The sequence below is a fragment of the Lemur catta genome, chromosome 10 (genome assembly GCF_020740605.2).
Source record: "Lemur catta isolate mLemCat1 chromosome 10, mLemCat1.pri, whole genome shotgun sequence".
Lineage (NCBI taxonomy): Eukaryota > Metazoa > Chordata > Mammalia > Primates > Lemuridae > Lemur > Lemur catta.
In genome coordinates, this window is record NC_059137.1 from 7365548 (window position 1) to 7384134 (window position 18587).

Consider the following 18587-nt stretch of genomic DNA (forward strand, 5'->3'; position numbering starts at 1 on the left):
CTTTGGAGACTGGAGGAGAACAAAATTAGAGAAAAATTGAAACAAAAAACCAACATAGAAAATAAATCATTTCGCTTCTTAGCTGGCTTTAGAATAAAACCGTATTATTTTCCTCCATAGCGGAATATGAAAAATTGGATTATTTCCCTTCTTAGGTTGATAAAAATTTCCATTCTTACCTAGACAAAAAATTTCCATTCTTAAAATTTCCATTCTTACCTGGACAAAATCTGTGTTATATATCTTCTTAGTGGGATTTTAAACAACTAGATTATTTCCATTCTTAGGTATATAAAAAAAAAATTATTTTCCTTTTTAGATGGGGCCAGAGGCTCATAAATCTATTTTTTTTAAGGAGGCTGCCTCTGGGGACACCCTCCCCCTCTGTTACCCCCCATTCCCTGCCCCAGAGCAGTCCTATCCTCAGGGACATCCATCCCGTCTCTCAGAGGACAGGGGCAGCACCCTCCAGTTTTGATCAGCTGGGCGAACTTGGCCCGGCCGGGACACCCGCCTGTATATATTGTATGTGTAATATTTTGTATATTCGGGGGTAGGGCCCGGTATCATACCAGAGTTTGGAAAAGCTGGCAAATGGAGATGACATCTAAAACTAAGATGACCTTTAAAAAAAAAAAACTGGGGGGGGGATTATTTTGTTCTAGAAAAATAAAAAGTCAGAGGCTCATAAATTTGTTTTTTTTAAGGAGGCTGCCTCAAAAAACAAAGGAAAAAAAAGGGGAAAAAACAAAAAAGGAGGCTACCTCTGGGGACAAGCAAGGGCTCCATGGTGGCCTCCTCACCACCCGCCTCCCCAAGGAGTCCTTCGTCCTCTCACTCAGAGGACAGCGCCAGCACCCTCTCCAGCTTTGCCCCACTGGGGCTAACTTGGCCCAGCCAGGACACCCGCCTGTATATATTGTATGTGTAATATTTTGTATATTCGGGGGTAAGGCCACCCCCTGTATCATACCAGAGTTTGGAGCTGGCAAATGGGGAATAGGCCTGAATCCAAGATAATCTTTTAAAAAAAACAGGGAGGAGGTTCAAATAATTATTTGGGGATGGGAAACTTATTTATTGATATCATAATACAGAGGAAGGGTGCAGGGAGGTGGTTGTGGCACTCTGGTGACGCGGCTCCTGTTTATCTTGCTTTTTATTTCTGAATAAATGGTTTTAGCTATACTGCTGGACCTTGTGTATTCCTTTTGCTGTTTCTGGGTCCTGGGGTCTGTGCCACTGAGTAGGCAGCAGAGGGCAGGCTTCTAACTGTTCAGAGCCCCGGAGTGTCTGCGCATGTCCAAGGGGGTTGTTGGGGACCTGTCACCTGGGCACTGCTTGGTGAAGCCTGGGGGACTCCAGGGGACTGCCACAGTGGGTATGGGGAGCAGCCCTGCTCCGATGGCCAAGAAGCTGAGGAGCCTGATCTAGGAACGGGAGGGAACACTGGGTGCCGACTTCCAGCCCAGGCATCTTCCATCCCATCCCTCCATCCCCCTGGCCTGTGTGGGTCGGTGGCCTGTTCCTCCTGTTTCCTTCCCTCCAGGGCACCGGCCCCAGCCCCGGGTCCTCCCACCAGCCTGAGCTCGTGGCCCTGCTGCCTAGTGGTCGGAGTGGGGTCCACAGGATGAAGGTGAGCTCAGCTCCAGGTGCTTTCCAAGGAGGCCTTGGAAAGGATGTGGCCTCTTCACCGCTCCTGACGGCACCACTGTAGCCCCCACCCCAACACTCCAGTGTTTAAACCTTCACCTTCCCCTGAGCTCCAGAGAAAACACAAGCCAGCAGAGGACACATCGTTCCTGTCATCCAGAAATGGGTTTTATTCTCAGCCGAGAGACAGCAGGACTGGTAGTGCCAGACCACACGGCTGCCTGTACAGCACCCCCATGCTCGAGGGGAGGGACGGGAGGGCTGGCTGTCCACGGGCAGGGCATGACAGGAAGGCTCACTGCATGTGGCACACTTTGAAGCGGGGATGTCAGGGGACAGCGTTCCCTTGTAGTTGGGCCACAGACTCCACAAGGACGGCACAGTGATTGATTCCCAGCACTAGAGGTGAGGCTGTGGGCCATACATATGTATATATATATATATGAGTATTTATAGATATTTATAGAACAGGGCAGGAGCGATACCACAGAGGGGCACAAGTTTTCACCAACATCACGCCCGGATGTGTCAGCTCACCACTACAACAGACTAAGTCACAGATGAAGGGGGTGGCTTTGTGGCTGGGGGAGCCAATGGTAGTCACAGAACAGCCGTCCAGGCAGGCTTGGAAAGGGAGGTCTCCGAGGAAGAGAAGGGAACTGGTTAGAGTTCGAAGGGGGGCCGGGGGCTCTCAGGACGGGATGGACTTGCCTGACCCGATCGGCTGGCAGTTGGAGAGAAGAAGCCGGGAGAGAAAACGGGAGAGACACAGCAAGGAGAGAGCTGGTAAGGCAGTGCAGCCGCCCCACCATGCCGGCGGGGGAGGGGGGAAGGTGTGCATGGGCGGGCTGGAGTGGAGGGGATGGGGGAAGGTGTGTGCATGGGTGAGGTTCCAGGGAAAGAGGGGCCATACAGGAGAAGGGAGGAAGGGGAAGAAGACAGAGACGGAGACAGGGTGGCGGGTAGGTGGGCAGGCAGGCGGGTAGGTAGGCTGGCGTTTCATAGGTAGTCCGGGTAGGGGTGCATAGGGGTGTGGTGGCCTTCCCACCCCCATGCACACTGGCCTCTCACACATCACTCAGGCAGTGCACTCATAGTTCCAGACACGTGCTCAGGCCCCTTGGGCTTCCCTCTTCTCTGGTCACCCTGTCTTCCAACCCACTGGCCCAGGGCCACCCATAGCCTTGGGGAGCCTCACACGACAGCCACCAGGCCTGATGGAGAAAGAACACTGCTTGAACCAGGAGGGTGAAGCTAACAGAGATGGCTGGAGGGAGCGCTGGAGGCCTCTCTGGGCAGTCAGAAAGCCCAGGGACCCTTTGAAGGGACCCTGGGGGAGGCAGGGAGGGCAGGCAGCCGGATGCCAGTGGCCACAGACTTATAAGTCTAAGAGGGGAGCCTCAGCTGGTCGGGGGACTGCAGGTCGCGTAGGTGAGGCTGGGCCCTTCCTGCTGGGGAAAAGCAGAAGAGCGAGAGTCAGTGGCCGGGCAAGAGTGGAGGGTGGGTTCACTGGCGGAACTCAGGCTGCCCAGGCCAGCAGACACTGTTGTTCCCTTGGATGAAAAGTGTTGGGGTCACCCCTAGGAGCAACACGCCAAGGGGTATGAGCTGGAGGGCTGGCTACGGTGCTTCAAACGGGGCCAACGACACTATCTTCAGTAGCACGAGTGCGTGTGATACTGAGGAGGCAGGGAAAGTGGCCGTGTGTCCTTGCCTTGCCTGTGAGGTGTGGCATGGGTTGCCGGTGTGCATAGGACTCCCAAGTTTCAGAAATCCTCAAACAACCACAGCCTCCACCCCAGATCGCTGCTCGATGGCCAGCCTGATTGAGGAGGCAGGACCCTGCCCATGGCCCCTGCTCTGCCAGAGCTCCCAGGCTGGGAGCTGGGTCCCTGCCCCCGCAGCAAGGCTCAGACTGGGCAACCAGGGCAGCACGCCCAGGATGAAGTTCAAAGGCTTCTGGCCACTTCTTAGTCCAGCTCCACACACAACCCCCTCCAGGCTCCCAGCCCCTACACCATAAACCACGAGGTCCCTGCCCTCTCTGATGGCTCCAGAGAGCACCCATGTCTGGCTGCTTGGACATGGAGCCTGTCCCAAGAGCCCCCCGGGCTCAGCCATGGAAGCCTTGGGCAGTGACAGTGAGTCCCCTGAGTCCCGAGGCTCGCTGGGAAGGGAGGAGAGAGAGCCAGCTGGCAGGAGGGCAGAAAAAGGAAAGAGGAAGTCTGGAGCTGCAGAAGGGAGGGGCAGGGAGCCTGACTCTGAGGTCGGGGGTGCGCCCCGCAGTGTGGAGCTGGTGCAGCGGGGACAGACACACCCTTCATGCAGCAGGCGGAGAGGCATGTACCTACCATGGCTGACGCTCCTCAGGGGTCACTGATAGTGATTCTGAAAGACAGCACGAAATCAACATGGCAGTTCACACGCACGGGTGGGTGGGGCAGGCCTGGGGGTGGGGGGACACGCACACGCACACGACCGGGCGTGCACACACATGCTGTGAGGCCCCACGGCCCTGCATGCACACACTAACACACATGCCCACAAACAACACGCATACACCTTCCTCCCCTGCACCTCCCAGTGCCCAGCACCCTCACTGGCCGGCGCGTGCAGCACGGATCTGGGGCATGCAGCCACTCGGCACACTGAAGCACACGCGTGGGCTGAGTCACAACACAGAAGCTCGCCCGCACACAGAGGCATTTGCACCAGCTCCCTGCACACTCATGCCTGGCGTGCTTAGAGGACCACCCGTGCTGCTCCATGGAGACAATGCTTGCTTTCTAGGGTCCAGCTGTCGTTTCTCTGCCCAAGAGCCTTCCATGGCTTCCTACTGCCTACAGCATTGAGCCCCAACAAGCCAAACTCTTCTGCGGATTTTGAAGGCTCTCCAGCCTGCCCCACTCTACCCACAGAACTCTTCCTCATTCCATCTGCACTGTTCTCTGGCCAGCAGCTTTCCTCAGTGCAGCCTACACTACTCCTCTGCCCACCTGCCTTCCTGATTCCTGCCCACCCGAGCCTTATCTCAATCACATCCCTCACTGAAGACAGGCAGCCTTGAAGAAGCTCCCCAAGACTGCTGTCTTCCCCAAGGCAGGGCCATGATTTGCTAAACGTTTCCCGTGTGTTAGCAAGTCTTAAGTCAGAGCAGGTACCAAACCTTACAGTTCTCTTTTGTCACACCTCAGCATAGACTTGGGAATGTTGAGTCTGAGTCTGAACTCACATTGGCAGTTAGCAAAGTGCTTCTACAGCAACCCTATGGCCACTATCTCCCTCGATTTCCACACCAACCCTGGGAGAAAGGCAGAATGTTATTTGGTAGAAGTGAAAGTGAAGCCCTCGCAGGGAAAATTACTTGCCTAAACGCCCTGGGTGAACCAGCATCTTTAGACTCCCAGTCCAGTGCTCTTGCCCAATACCATGCTGTCTGCCTTTACCCAGCTGCTTTGGTCATCAAATCACCATAGAGCAAGCCCCATGCCTGGTTCATTTTGGTTTACAGAGGCTAGACCCACAACCCTACCCTCCAGCCATCTGGAAACAAACAGATGCTGTTGTTCTGATGTGTTCTTCCTCAGAGATCCGTGGCCAGTGGAAACAGGGCAGAATGAGTTAGATATTGGAGCAAACTTCCTTGAAAGAGGGTCGTGGATTAAGATGGCAAAGCCAAAGGATGAAATTTTCCCTGGGAATCTCTGGGAATGGGGGCAGCCTTCACCCATGCCTGCCCCAGCCCCTACCCCCACCACGGTGGCCCAGCCCAGGTAGGGCCAGGGGCAGGGGGAAGGAAAAACAGCCATCAGATTGCCATGGCTCCCAGACCTTTTCCCCAGATGCTCCCTGTCCTACCCAATGCCTAGGTGCCATTCGTACACTCTCACACCCGTGTGCACGCCCACACGCACATCACACACCCTGCTGGTCACACAGTCACAGCTTGGCCTCTTCCTGGGGGCCAGTGGCTGGACACTCCCTGGGACTGCTCAAGAGTCAGGACTGGGAAGTAGGAGCGGTTACATCAGAGCATCCCTGAGTGTAACTGAACCGAATCCACCTCCAGAGAGGATCTGGCTTCAGACCCTCAGACCTGAGGTCGGCTCCCCAGGGGCTGGGAGAAGAGTTGAGGACAGAATAGAGAATAAAGGAGATAGAGTAGGGGAAAGGAGGAGGAATGCAGTGTGTGGAGGCCAAGAGTTTAAATAAAAGCGCCATGCAAGTGCTGGAAAGAAGGGGCCAGGTGGGATGAGCCCCACAGCCCCCTCCCCAGAAACGACCGCCTCCGGGACTCAGCGCTCTCTGAGGAGCAGGCTCCGCCACCCCTCGGCCACACGTCCGTGACTCTGGCACCCACGGTCAGAGTGCCCGGGATGGAGAGGGCCGGTTCTGGTGGCCAAGTCCGGTGCTCTAGAATCCGGCCCCACCTCCCTCTCAGCCTCGCCCGCCTGGCGGCCTCTTCCGCCGCATTCAGCCCCTACTCACCTGGGAACCCCGGGTGGGGCGCGGTTGGGGCGCGAGGGCACCTGAGGGGGAGGACCGAAGGGATCAGGGGAAGCCCCCGGCCTGGAGGGCACGGGAGGCGCCGCCCCCAGGGCGGACCCAGCAGGCGGAGGCCCAGGAGCAGGGCCCCGCGACCCGGGCCGGGCTGGGGGCACGGCGGGGGCTCGGCGCTGCGGCGTGGGGCTGGACGTGGGCGACCTGCAGGCGACAGGGAACCCGGCACAAGGAAAGGAGAGAGATGAGCGGCTCCGCCCCAGCCCGAGGCCCCGCCCCCAGCCCGGTGCCGGCCACGCCCATGCACGCAAGCTCCTCCCCGGCGCGCCCTTAGGTGGTCGCCGGATTTTAAGCCCCGCCCCCAGCGGCGCCAACTTTCCAGCCCCACCCGGCCCCGCAGCCAGCGCTCCACGGCAAGCCCCGCCCGCGAAAGCCCCGCCCCTTCCTCTCTAAGCCCCGCCCCTCGCTCCAGGTGGGAGCTGCCCGGGTGACACGGGCGCGCCACTGCCCGGTCCCGGCACTCCTCCCTCGGGCCCCGGGCTGGGGGGCTTTGGGGCCGTGGGGGCCGGCCCTGGTACCTGCGTCCGGCCGGTACGCTCTGCACCTGCAGCCAGGAGTCGTCCACGGGCGGGGGCATGGGCGTGCTGACGGTGGTCGTGTTGATATCGCCGATGATGCCGAGCGCCTCTTTCAGCGCGTGGTACATGCGCAGCATCTCGTCGCGCCGCTGTGCCTGCTCAGCTGACTCCTCCATCAGTGTGTTCTGGTCCCCGCACGAGTACAGGTTGGCCAGCAGCTCCGAGAAGATGAACTCCTTTGTCTGCGGGTGGGTGAAGAAGGGAAGGGACTGGGACCTGATGCCTGTGCCATCCCCTCCACCCTGCCTGGCCCTGCTGGGACTGTTTGCTGGTATCGGAGCATGGGGCTCGGGGTTTCAGCTCTGCTCCAACACCACCTAAACTTGGAGAGCCCCCCCACACTGCCCTTTTCTCAGGTGGGGACACTGAGGTCCAGAGAGGGAAAAAGCCACCTTCTAAAGTGACATAGGAGGAGACTCAGGACCTATCATGCCACCAGGACACCTGTCTACTCAGCTTTTTTATCTTTGGCTTCCTCATCTGTAAAATGGGGTAATTAGACCCTTTCCAAGGACTTGCATGCTCCTCTGAACCAAAATAAGGAAGATGACAGTTTAAAATGGCCCCAGCCCTTGAGAACTGAGAGTAACATCTGTAAATGTGTGCCTGGATTAGGTGAAATATGAGTCTCCGTGTGTAGGGATGGGTTGATGTTTTTCCAGGTGTTACTCAGCCCTGCCCAGGCTCTGGGACATTCATAGAGAGATGCTGAAGTTTTCTAAACCCTAGACCAGAGTATCAGTTATTAATTGTTTAAATATATGTTGAACACCTACTAGGTGTCAGGCACTGTATTTCTACACATTTTATATGCACTTAGTCCTCAACTCTATTATTATCCATGAATTACATATAAGGAAACAGGCTGAGAGAGGGTAGTTCATTTGCTCAGTCACACGGAGACTTTGTGGCAAAACCAGGATTCAAACCCAGTCTACTTCACTGAGTGCCATGCTCTTTCGCTAAGCCACAGGCTATGGTGGTGCTGGGAGGTGTGTATTTCAAAACCGGGCCAGGCCGGGCGCGGGTGCGGTGGCTCACGCCTGTAATCCTAGCACTCTGGGAGGCCGAGGCGGGAGGATCTCTCGAAGTCAGGAGTTCAGGACCAGCCTGAGCAAGAGCAAGACCCCATCTCTACTAAAAATAGAAACAAATTATCTTGATAACTAAAAATATACATAGAAAAACTTAGCCGGGCGTGGTGGGGCATGCCTGTAGTCCCAGCTACTTGGGAGGCTGAGGCAGGAGGATTGCTTGAGCCCAGGAGTTTGAGGTTGCTGTGAGCTAGGCTGATGCCATGGCACTCTAGCCCGGGCAACAGAGCGAGACTCTGTCTCAAAAAAAGACAAAAACAAAAAACAAAGCATGGTCTAAGGTTCTCAAAAGATGCAGATTCCTGGACCCTCTTGGAAAACATTTTAGCATGTCTGGAATAACTTGGGTATACGAATCTACTTTTTCAACTGTAAATTCCATGAAATCTAAATTCAGATGTAGAAATTCCAGTGAAAATTTAATGTCTGAATTGGATTTGGAAAACATAGTATAAAAAAAGTATGTAAAATATCTTGTTAATATTTTTAGATTGAGTAAATGTTGAAAAGATAATATTTTGACATATTGGGTTAAATAATTTTTGGATTGATTGAAAAGATAGTATTTTGGATATACTGGATTTAAAATATATGTTAAAATTATTTTAGTTTCTTATTTTAACATGGCTACTAGAAAATACAAAATTATAGCCTAAGCCTACATTACATTTCATCAGACAGCTCTGGTCTGGACTATGCCTCCCTCCCCAGACCTGGTCCCATAGGGCTGGCCAGCGTTTCCCCCAGGCTAACCTGGCTGCCTGCCTCCCTGGCCCCACAGGAGCACCCTGCCCCCAAGTGATAGTGCACGCACATTGTTGATCATGAGATGCATAATGGTCTTAGGCATGAGGTCTCGCACGGTTTTGTTGACAATGGCCATGTATGAGTCCACCAGGTTCCGAATGGTCTCCACCTGCCGCTCCAGCTGTGGGTCCATGGAGTGCATGAAGTTGTCTGAGCCATTCTCCTCAGTCTCGCTGGCCTGCCATCAGGAACAGAAGGACATCAGGGTGGCCAGGCCATCCAACAGGCTCCAGGCACCCTCAGGATCTCAGCCCCTCCAGGGGTACCTGGAACACTGCTAAGGCACAGAGAGAAGCAACTGGTGCACACACACAGACACCCAGCTCCCCACAAGCTCTAGCGGGTCTCAGTTTTCTGCCCATCCCTGAGCCTCTCAGAACCCCAGATTCCTCTCATTTAGCCTTATCTTAGCTCTGACTCCAGTGCCTAGAATTTGCCTCAGTTTCCCAATCCAAAAATTAGAAAAGGACATCTCCAAGGTCCCTTGCTTGAGGACCTGGCCAGAGCTGGTGCTGGGCTGGAGATGCCCAGCAGGAGGCAAGAGGGGGGTACACTCACTTTTTCCTTGTCCTGGGAGGCCCACACCAGAGCCACAGAGGCCATCACACCAGTGTTGCCACCGCCACCGCCGCCGCCACCGCCACCAGGGAGCACAGCCAAAGCAGACACACACACAGAGGAAAAGGGAAGGGATTGAGTGAACCTGGGACACTGCACCCCAACTCTAAGCAACTCCAGACATCGCCGCAATGAAAGAGGAGAAAACAGAAGGCAGTCACAAGAAACCACCATCATAGGAAGGGGATGCAGGAAATGCCATCTGTGGCAGAGAAGAGGACACCTAAAACTGCCATTGGGGAAGGATGGGAGGACCAGAAGACTTAACTCTGATCCCACCCCAGGGCAGGTAGCGGGGAGGATTCCTGCTGTTTCTGAGCCAAATAAGGGCTCAGAACATGGCATGACATGGCATCACTGAGGATGGTACCCTGGGGCCGCCTTCCATCCCCTCCCTGCCCTGCGTCTCACCCCAACACGCTCTGGGTAGACGCCAGCCCTCAGGAAGGAGGCCTTCCAGCTGTCCACCTCCTCCTGCGTCTCGCAGGCCAGCTCTAGCTGCCGATAATCCTTGTAGACGTTCCTGCAAGACAGGGCAGGCAGTGAGGGGAGGTGGGGCAGAGTCCCACCCTCCTTGGGGGTTAAGGTCATGCAGGGACTTGACTTTGGTGTCATCATGCCTGGGGTCCAGTCCTGGCTTTCTCATTTCCCAGCTGTGTGACTCCTGGGCAAGACTCTTCTCCCTTCAGCCTTCCCTCATTTGGAAAATGGGTGAATAATCATTCCTGCCTCTTGGGGGCATTGTGAGGATTCAGTGAAGTGAGCAGTAAAATGCTGAGAAAGGGACTGAAACCTCAATAAAAGGGACACCCATAAGACAGTGTAGCCCCAAGCTTGGGTCCCACCCTCCAATCAGCTCCCTCCTTTGCTCTCAGGTCTCTCTGGATGGCAGCTGTGTTGAACCCCCATCTCTGAGCAGGAGACAGCCCACTAGGATCAGCCTTGGTTTGAGAGGTGAGAAGCTTGATACTGCCACTGGCCGGCCACACAGGACACTGAGCAACAGAAGAGGACCAGGTCTGACTAGGGCTCTTCTTTGTCCCCAGTGCCTGGCAGAGTGTCTCATGCAGAGCAGGTACCAAATAAGTGACCATGAGAAGGAAGGAAGCAAGCAAGCTAGGGGCGGGGGGAAGGAAGGGAGGAGACTGACATGTCTAGCACACAGTAGGAACTCAAAAAAATCTGTCAAATGATGGCTTGCTGTGGGCTTGGGGCAGGTCCCTCTGCTCCCTGGATCTGTGTGCCCAGTTTCTACTCAGTGGGGCCGCTCTGGGGCTAGCAGGGTCAGGGCAGGCAGGCACCTCTGCTCCGTGTTAAAGAGGGCAAAGATATGTTTGCTCGACATGAAGCCCTTCTCCACATCCCGCAGCTTGAGGTTGTCCACGGACAGCATATATTTCTTCTCTTTCTCCTGTGGGTGGAGAAGGGAAAGATGGGTGAGGTTGGCACTGTTCTCTGCCACACCTCATTCCCTAAGAGTGCTCTATGCTATGTGGACCCCCAGAGTGGCCTGGGGCTTCTGGGCACCAGCCCCCTCCCACTGCACAGGTGCTGCCAGGTAAGAACCTGGCCATAGAGCCCTAGGTCTGCAGGGCACCGCTGGCCCCCAATAGCATTCAAGCCAGTCCTGCCACCTATGCATCTGTGCCACAGCCCAAGGGGCTGGCGAAGGCTTACTGTGGCTCCCACACTCCTCCCCAGGCAAGTCCTGGACACAAGCCAGGCTGGCCCCAGGCAGGGACTGCACACTCAGGCCCCTCTCGCCCCCAGCCTGGCCGCCTCTGACTTCATTTCCTGACTGCAGAGACCAGAAAGGGGGGGCCATCAGCCCCAGCAGCTTCAAAGGGCCAGCTCAGCCCACTCCCCACGGCCACCCATGTGTTAGCAATCAGGCACACAGCACAAGCCTGGAGATGGTATGTCTGTGTGTGCAACATGTGTGTGGTTATGTGTGCCAACACACGCACACCCAAGTACATATGCTATCACCATGTGTTTGTGTGTTCATGTGCCTGTACTGCATAGATGTATGTGTGTACATGTGTGTCTGGGGAGGTGCCCAACCCAACCATGTGTCAGTGTGAGCGTGTTCACATACCAGTGTGGATGTGTGCACACTTTGTAGATGTGTGTGGCAATTGTGAATGCCTACAAGTTTGCATGGACATGCCTGTGGGACTTGGATTGTGGGTGCATATACTTACTTACCTGCATACAGTTTGTGCAAGGGGCTATATATGTTTGGTTTATCTAGAGTTGTCTTTGAGGAGTTATGTGTATCTGTATACAGTCATGTGGGGTGCTAGATGCATGCACACACGTGTGTATGCTTGGTGTGGGCTGACATGTGTCTATAGGCTGCTGTGTCCCAGGGAGGGGGTTCTGGGATTTGGGTAGGAGGTACCCTAGGATGGAGCTCCAGGAACAGGGAGGGGTTTCTGCCTCCTGGCACACTTGCCCACCCAGTATCACAGGACCCATGCCAGAGCAGGGTCTGTGTGGGTCCCAGGGACTTAGGGGGCTGGGGCATGAGCCTCATCTAGGATCTCAGGTGGGGGGTTGGGCTTAGGGGGGCCTTGCTCCCTGGTCCTAGCATCATCCTGCCCACCCCTCTCCGCCCCCCACACCCGCCTGGCCCATGCAGCCACATAAAGCCCTCTTTATGCCAGGCGGGTGGCCGGGAGCCCCAGAGGGCGGCTGGGGGAGGAGAGGAGGAAGTTGCACACATGGCCAGGGAACATCTGGAACCGTTCAAGGGAGGCCCCGCCGCCACCCTCCCTGTGCTCTGGGGTTGGACACTAGGTAGGAGCGGCCTCCTCCCCCCCTTTCCTGCCGGCCAGCCCCCTCCCCAGGCCCCTCCTTCCCGGCCCCAGCTCCCGCTCACCCCTGCCACGTCAAAGGAGGCAGAAGGGGAGTTGGGAGCAGAAAGGGGACCACGGGCGGCTGGGCTGGGGCTGGGGGGACGCTGGGGCTGAGGGATCCTCGGATCTCCAAGGGATGGGGCTGAAGCTCCTACCGGACGGACAGACACTACTGCCTGGATGGACCAGAGGACACCTCCACTCCGTCTACCCAGTGTTTAGACTATCTGTTCAGGACTCCCAAATTGTACAGTAGTCTGCACATTGGTTAGGCTGGGCTGGGTTAGACCCTCAGTGCCGCCGCTGGAAAGCTGGATCGACTCCTGCCCGCCATCCCAGAACCGGAGCCTGGAGCTGGGGCAGGGAGCTTGGGGGGCACAGGGTGGGCTGGGAGGAGGCGCAGAGGGATGGGGTACCCCCCTGCTGTGCGATTGGTGGGGGGTAGTGGTGATGAGGGGAGGGTGGCAGAGAAAGACTGAGAAGATGGGGGGCCAGCCTGGACTGGGGATGTCGGCAGCCGCCTGTCTGCCCAGAGCGCCTCCCTCACCCCCAAAATCCAAGGGCTGGTGGCTGGGTGGAGGAGGGGAACAGACTACTCCTACCCTCAGCCTGAACCACCTCTATGTACCCAGCAGTCCTAGTGCAAAAATCCACTCACACTCAACACACACGTACCTCAACACACACCCCAGAACTCAGACACACACATTAGCACACTCAGACTTTAAATCTCATATCCATGCCCCAAACACACACACACCACAAGTGCATGCACACACACCCAGGCACACGTACCCTGGCAATGGGACACTCCTCCCCCCCATCCTTACATCCCAATCCATACACACATTCTCAGTATCCCACATTCTCACCCTCCCTCCTCACGCCCCCCCACACCTACACTTAACACCCCAAGCACAGGCACACACACCCACAGTCACACCTCAAGCACACACACTCTGCCCCCAAACACAAATGCAGACTCGCATATTCTAAACACACCTCCACCTAGATGCTTATACCCCAAACACTCTCCTACAAAACACCCACACACAAGATCCACAAGCCACACACACGTACACGCCCCACCTCGCAGCACCCACCGCCCACAACCCACTCCCACCTCCCCACATATATGACTCAGAGCCGGTTTTCACACACAGCTAAACTCAAATGTACACAAGACTTCAAAAAAGACCCACATGCTTAGGTATGAGGACAGGGGACCCCTCTCAGCTACACTCCCCTCTCCCTCGAGGTCACCCAGCCCCCTGGCCCTGTGTAGGAGCCTCAACATAGGGGGACCAGCCCCATGGGGGTGTCAAGGGAGCCTGCCAGGGTGACAGAGCAAGAAGCGAACCCCCCTGTACCCCACGCTGCCTCACACTCCTTCCCTTCCCGGGGCCCCCACACTCAGGGAGAGGCCAGGGTTGGGGTAATGAGGTCCAGATGGCCTGGCGCCCCCGCCAGTGACGACAGAGGGCCCTGCCCAAGGTGGGGAGATGGGGTCCCTGCCCGGGACACACTTGAGGGAGACAGGGACCTAGGAGAGGGCTTGGAGACCAAATCACAGACCCCCCCACCCAGAGCCCCGGTCCCCTGCGGAGAGTACCCTGGCCTCCAACAGCCCCTCAGGAAGAAGTGGGTCCTTTCCCCCACTCCTTGGCCAGCTGGAGTTCATTACCACAAGCCCACCCCCAGCCCTCCCCATTCTCTCTGGTCACCTCTGGAATCCAGATGTGGAAGCCAAATAGACTCATTCTTAAAGGAGACCAGCAACAGGGGAAGGAGGTGGCAGGGGGCTTCTGTGTGTCCTAGTGGGTAGGGAGGGGTTTTGTGTGGTGGCTCTGCAGGGCACCATCACTCCTGGCCCCTAGGCCTGGAGATACTCTGGGTGTTTCCCTGGGACCGCAGGGCTTTAGAGGACTGGGGCGCAGGGGTTAACCGGGTGTCTGGCAGCTGGACTCGTGTGTGTCATGGGCCTGTGGGGGCCACAGAGGAGGCGGCACGCCCTGGAGCGGGAAAACAGGAAGGCCGCTGGGCCGCAGGGTCAGGGAGGGGCACCTAGGGCCCCTGCCCACCGTCTCCAGGGTGCTCAGCCCCAAGCTCCCCAGCCGTGCCCAGCCACCTTCTCCTTCCAAACTGGGTGAGGGGGCACCCCCCTCAGAGCCCCCAGCATCGCTCGCCTCTGGTCCTTGCATCCCATCTCCACCCACGGGTCTTTAATGGGACTTTTTAAAGCCCCTTTTGCATGGTCTGGTCCACTCCAAGCCCATGATGGGGTCTGAGGCTGACTCTGGCCACCAGCCCAGACCCATGATGACCAGTGGCCCTTTGCTTACCTCGTCATCCTTGTACCAGGACAGATTCTCAGCGGTCAGCACAAACCAGTACTCCTTGGAGCCCCCCTTCATGATGCCGATGTTGTTGATGGTCAGCCAGCCCTTCCGGATGACCTGGAGCGGGAGGGGCAGGGGGTCAGTGGGCAGGGGCGCAGCTTCCCAAGGGGAGGATGGGGTAGGCAAGAGAGCCATTCAAAAGCCCACCCCTACTCCAACGCTCGGAGGCGTGGCTGGTTGGGGACGGTGGGGGCCAGACCTGCCCTGGTTTGAACCACAAGTGGACAGAGTGGAAGACAGAGGAAGGCAGAAGTCTGCTCAGGAGAAAGAGGCTTCTGATAGTCAGAGCTGTCTCAGTAAGGAACCCATGGCCTTGGGAGGGGATGAGCTCCCCATTGCTGAAAGGGGGCAAGCAGACTTTATGTGGCTGATTGCAGGAGACAACTCCAAATGTCTTTTAAGCTTAAGGTCTAATCTATTCTAAGACTTGTGTCTGACCTTGGGGACTTTTCACATGCTGCCTCTGCCTAGAAAGGCTTTTCCTTCCTTTGTGCCTGGCAAATTCCTACTCACCCTTTGGGTGTCGGCTCAGAATTCTCATTCTTAGGCAGGCTCTCTCTGGCCTCCAACACAAATCAAGATCCCTGTAATAATCTTTAATCACTCCCTTAAGTTGTCTTCTGTAACAATGACTATGATTTTAAATTAACTTTTGTGTGTGTTTGTGTGTGTGTGAGAGAGAGAGAGAGATTATCTGTTGATGCAGCCTCCTCTGCTAAATTATGACCTCTCTTGGTCACCAGTATGTCCCAGCTCTTTGCAGAGTGCTTGGCAGACATCAAGTGATCAGTAAATATTTGTGGCCTGGATAAATCAATGCTGCACTGGTATGGCTGTAAGAGTCTTTGGCCCCAGGCCCCCTGGGGCAGGAGAAAGGGCTGAGCCATCAATGACCAGGCCCCTTCCTCCTGGAGAAAGCTGACTAGCAAGCAAAAGTCCCTTTCCATGGCAGGAAGCGGCTGTCCCCAGGACTGTCCTGAGCTGTGGCCACAGAGCAGGGTCTGTGGATTCTGCTCCAAAGGCAGGGTTCCTGGCCAAGCCCTGGTGGTGGGTCTGACAAAGGATGATGGAGCTGCTTCTGTTCCCTTCCCTGGCCCTCACCTCCCTGGCCTCTCCCCTGAGCATCCAGAGCAGACCCAAGGAGACCTGGGCTGGCAGCAAAGCCCTCTGGGGGCAGGCTTGCTTCTGGAGCCCTCCTTACCCCTCTCTGGCTTCCCCAAGATCCTTGCTGAGAACCCAAGCTGCACAGCCAGTCAGCAGCTGAGCTGAGGGGAGACCCCAGCTGCCTTTGCCAGTTAACGGGGACACGAGAGCCAGGCATCCCACTGTCCCTCTCCTACCCCGTCCTGGTCAGGAGAGGAATCCCTCAGTGTCTTGTCACCATCTTTGGAATTGAGTCCACTCTGGGTCCCAGGATCTGACCAGCAGATCTTGCCACCTGCTCCCTGCCCTGACTAGCAGACTTTGTCCTCCCCTTGGCCACCCTCAGCCTTCTCTGGAGCCCTGCACCAGGGACCTCCTCCTCCCCTGACCCCCACCCTGCCTGGGGACTCTCAGGGGCCTCAGCTGGGCCCTGCCTACAGGTCAGGTCTCCACGAGGCAGGGGCAGGGTCTGACTCCTGTCTGGGGCCAGCAGAGTGGAGGCACCAGAGTGTTGGGTGAACTGAATCAAACTGTGCTATTACATTCCATCCTTCCTTCATTCTGTTGAGTGCCTACTGCACACCAGGCACTGGGCTTGGGGCTGAGAATTTAATGATAAACACAACCGAGTCAGGCTTCCCCTTAGAGGCCTAGAGGGAAACAGACATTAAGCCAAAAACCACAGAAGCACCTAGAGTCTTACAAAGAAACCACAGCCACCGGAACCTAGGGAAAGAAAAGCTGAGGACCCTGGGCTCATGTGTACAGCTGGGGCTGGGAGAGGGCTCCCGATGAGGGGTGTTTCCACAGACATCTGAAGGACAAAGAGCAGGAAGCCAGGTGACGAGTGACTTGGCTCTTGACTTTTCATTCCTTTACTCAACTCTCTGGTGGCGATGGCTGTCACCTTCTTCAAAACGCGTCTCTCTCACATGCATGCATGCATGCATCCAACCGACGGATGTTTAAGGAGCACCTACTCAGTGCCAGGCCTCTGCCAGGCCTTTCCACCCACACAGCCCCATATGGTCTACTTCTGTGTGAAGCAGGTGCTTAGCTCATGCATGCTGATGGACAAGTGGATGGGTCCAGGCCTGGCCTGAGGGTAGGTGTGGGACACCAGGTGCTGCAGCTCAAACCAAAGGGCACCCTCTTGCCCCTGGTAGATCCCCACTACCAGTGGCCCCCTCCTCCCCCTCACTACACAAGCCAAGAGCCCCAGTCCTGGTACTCACCAGAATCTCATCCTGCAAAGAGGTAACCATAGCAACCACGAGAGGCATTGGGGAGAGAGGAGAGAGGGTTACTGAGGCAGAGTGGGAGGCTTGTGGCTGGCAGCTGACAGGCTCCCTGGCTCCCGTGGGACCCTTCCCCTCAGGGGAGGGGGCTCTCAGTTTGACGTCCATGCGGCACCCTCCATCCCTCGGGCTAGGGCACTGGGGCCCACTCACCTGGTTCCCTGAAGCCTTCTTCTTGTTCATCTGATTGCTCCTCTGCTGAGCACTAATGGGAGAGAGGGGAGGAGTCTCAGAACGTCTCCTCTCCAGAGGCCCAGCTCCATTGTTCAGTGGGCACAGGACCCAAAGGATTAACCTAGCAGCCCTGGGCGACACACACACATATACACAGGAGGTGTCACCTTCTCTGCCCAGGGAGCACTCACTTGGCAAAGCCTATGAAGTCCTCGTGGTTAGTGTTCATGTAAGCCAGCTCAATATCGATAAGAAGCATGACCTGTAAGGACACACAGGTCAGTGGACAAGTGCAAAAGACACCACAAAGTTTTAAAATGTAGGGCAAGCTGGGAGAAAAATACTTGCAGCACATACAGAAGGTTAGAATCCATACTAAGTAGAGTCCCTACAACCAGTAAGTAAAAGACAAGAGACACACAAATCAAAATAGCCAAAGAACATGAGTGGGTAATCCACAGAGGAAATGCACACAACCAATAAGGATATGTACAAAATGCTCACCCTCATTAATAAAGAAATGTAAGTTAAAACAATGAGACCCTTTTTATTTATTTTTTCTGATTTTTATCCTTGCTTTATTTTCCCCAAAATTCTCTTTTTTATTTCAGAATATTACAGGGGTACAAACGTTTTGGTTACATGAATTGCTTTTGTACAGTTTTAGTCAAAGTTATAAGTGTGTCCATCACCCATATAGTGTGCACTGTACCCATCAGGTGTGAATTTACCCACCTCATCATCCCCCTGAGATTCTTTTTAGACCTATAAAATTAATAATAAATATTGAGAATGACTACTTTGGCACAAGTATGTGGAGATAGCCTCTCCTATACAGGCAGTGGAAGTGTAAATTAATATCACCTTTATGGATGGCAATTTGGCAATATTTAACAACATTGAAATGCACATATTCACATCTAGAATTATATCTCACAGATAAATTCATCAAATGAACAAAGATATATGTATCTGAGGGTTCAATGTAGTATAGTTTGTAATAGAGAAAAATTAGGAATAAGCCAATAGGCATCAGAGGGTGAAACAGATTATGATACCCTGTAAACAAGAAAACGCTCTGCAGCTATTCAAGAGTAAGGGCAATTTCTAGGTTCTGGCATGGGAAGACCCCTCCTTGCAAATTATTAAGTGTGAAGGGATCGTAATTGAATTGTGATGAGAATGACTTTCAGGTGGGACAAAGATTGCTCGGTCCGTACTCAAGCCCCACTGCTTTCTGTAAGGCTGGGGCCTGTCCCCACTGACCCTCTAATTCCATAAATGAAGCATTCCTATTTCACAGGGGCTGGTGAAGACACATAAGGAGATGAGGCAGGTCATGTATCTGACAGGTAATAGGTACTCAACAGATGTTAGCTGCTACAATTATCTTTAGAAAAAA

At 55.2% G+C, this 18587-nt stretch overlaps 1 protein-coding gene across 6 annotated transcripts in view; it reads right to left on the reverse strand.

Annotated features, from left to right (window-relative positions):
- Positions 1–1799: 1799 nt before the first annotated feature.
- Positions 1800–18587, reverse strand: part of DNM1 (dynamin 1) — a 43386-nt gene continuing 26598 nt past the window's right edge. For 2 of the 6 annotated variants that reach the window (XM_045563314.1, XM_045563313.1), the window contains exons 12-22: positions 17377–17447; positions 17165–17216; positions 16949–16960; positions 14514–14627; positions 10612–10721; positions 9722–9833; positions 9251–9262; positions 8700–8870; positions 6732–6973; positions 6142–6357; positions 2317–2377 (exon numbers count right to left, since the gene is read on the reverse strand). In XM_045563314.1, the coding sequence (XP_045419270.1) occupies positions 2317–2377; positions 6142–6357; positions 6732–6973; positions 8700–8870; positions 9251–9262; positions 9722–9833; positions 10612–10721; positions 14514–14627; positions 16949–16960; positions 17165–17216; positions 17377–17447 (1173 nt within the window). Of the gene's footprint in view, positions 3105–4004; positions 4042–5642; positions 5645–6141; positions 6358–6731; positions 6974–8699; positions 8871–9250; positions 9263–9721; positions 9834–10611; positions 10722–14513; positions 14628–16948; positions 16961–17164; positions 17217–17376; positions 17448–18587 lie in introns of all 6 variants that reach the window. The other 4 variants (XM_045563311.1, XM_045563309.1, XM_045563312.1 and 1 more) reach the window with 4 other exon arrangements.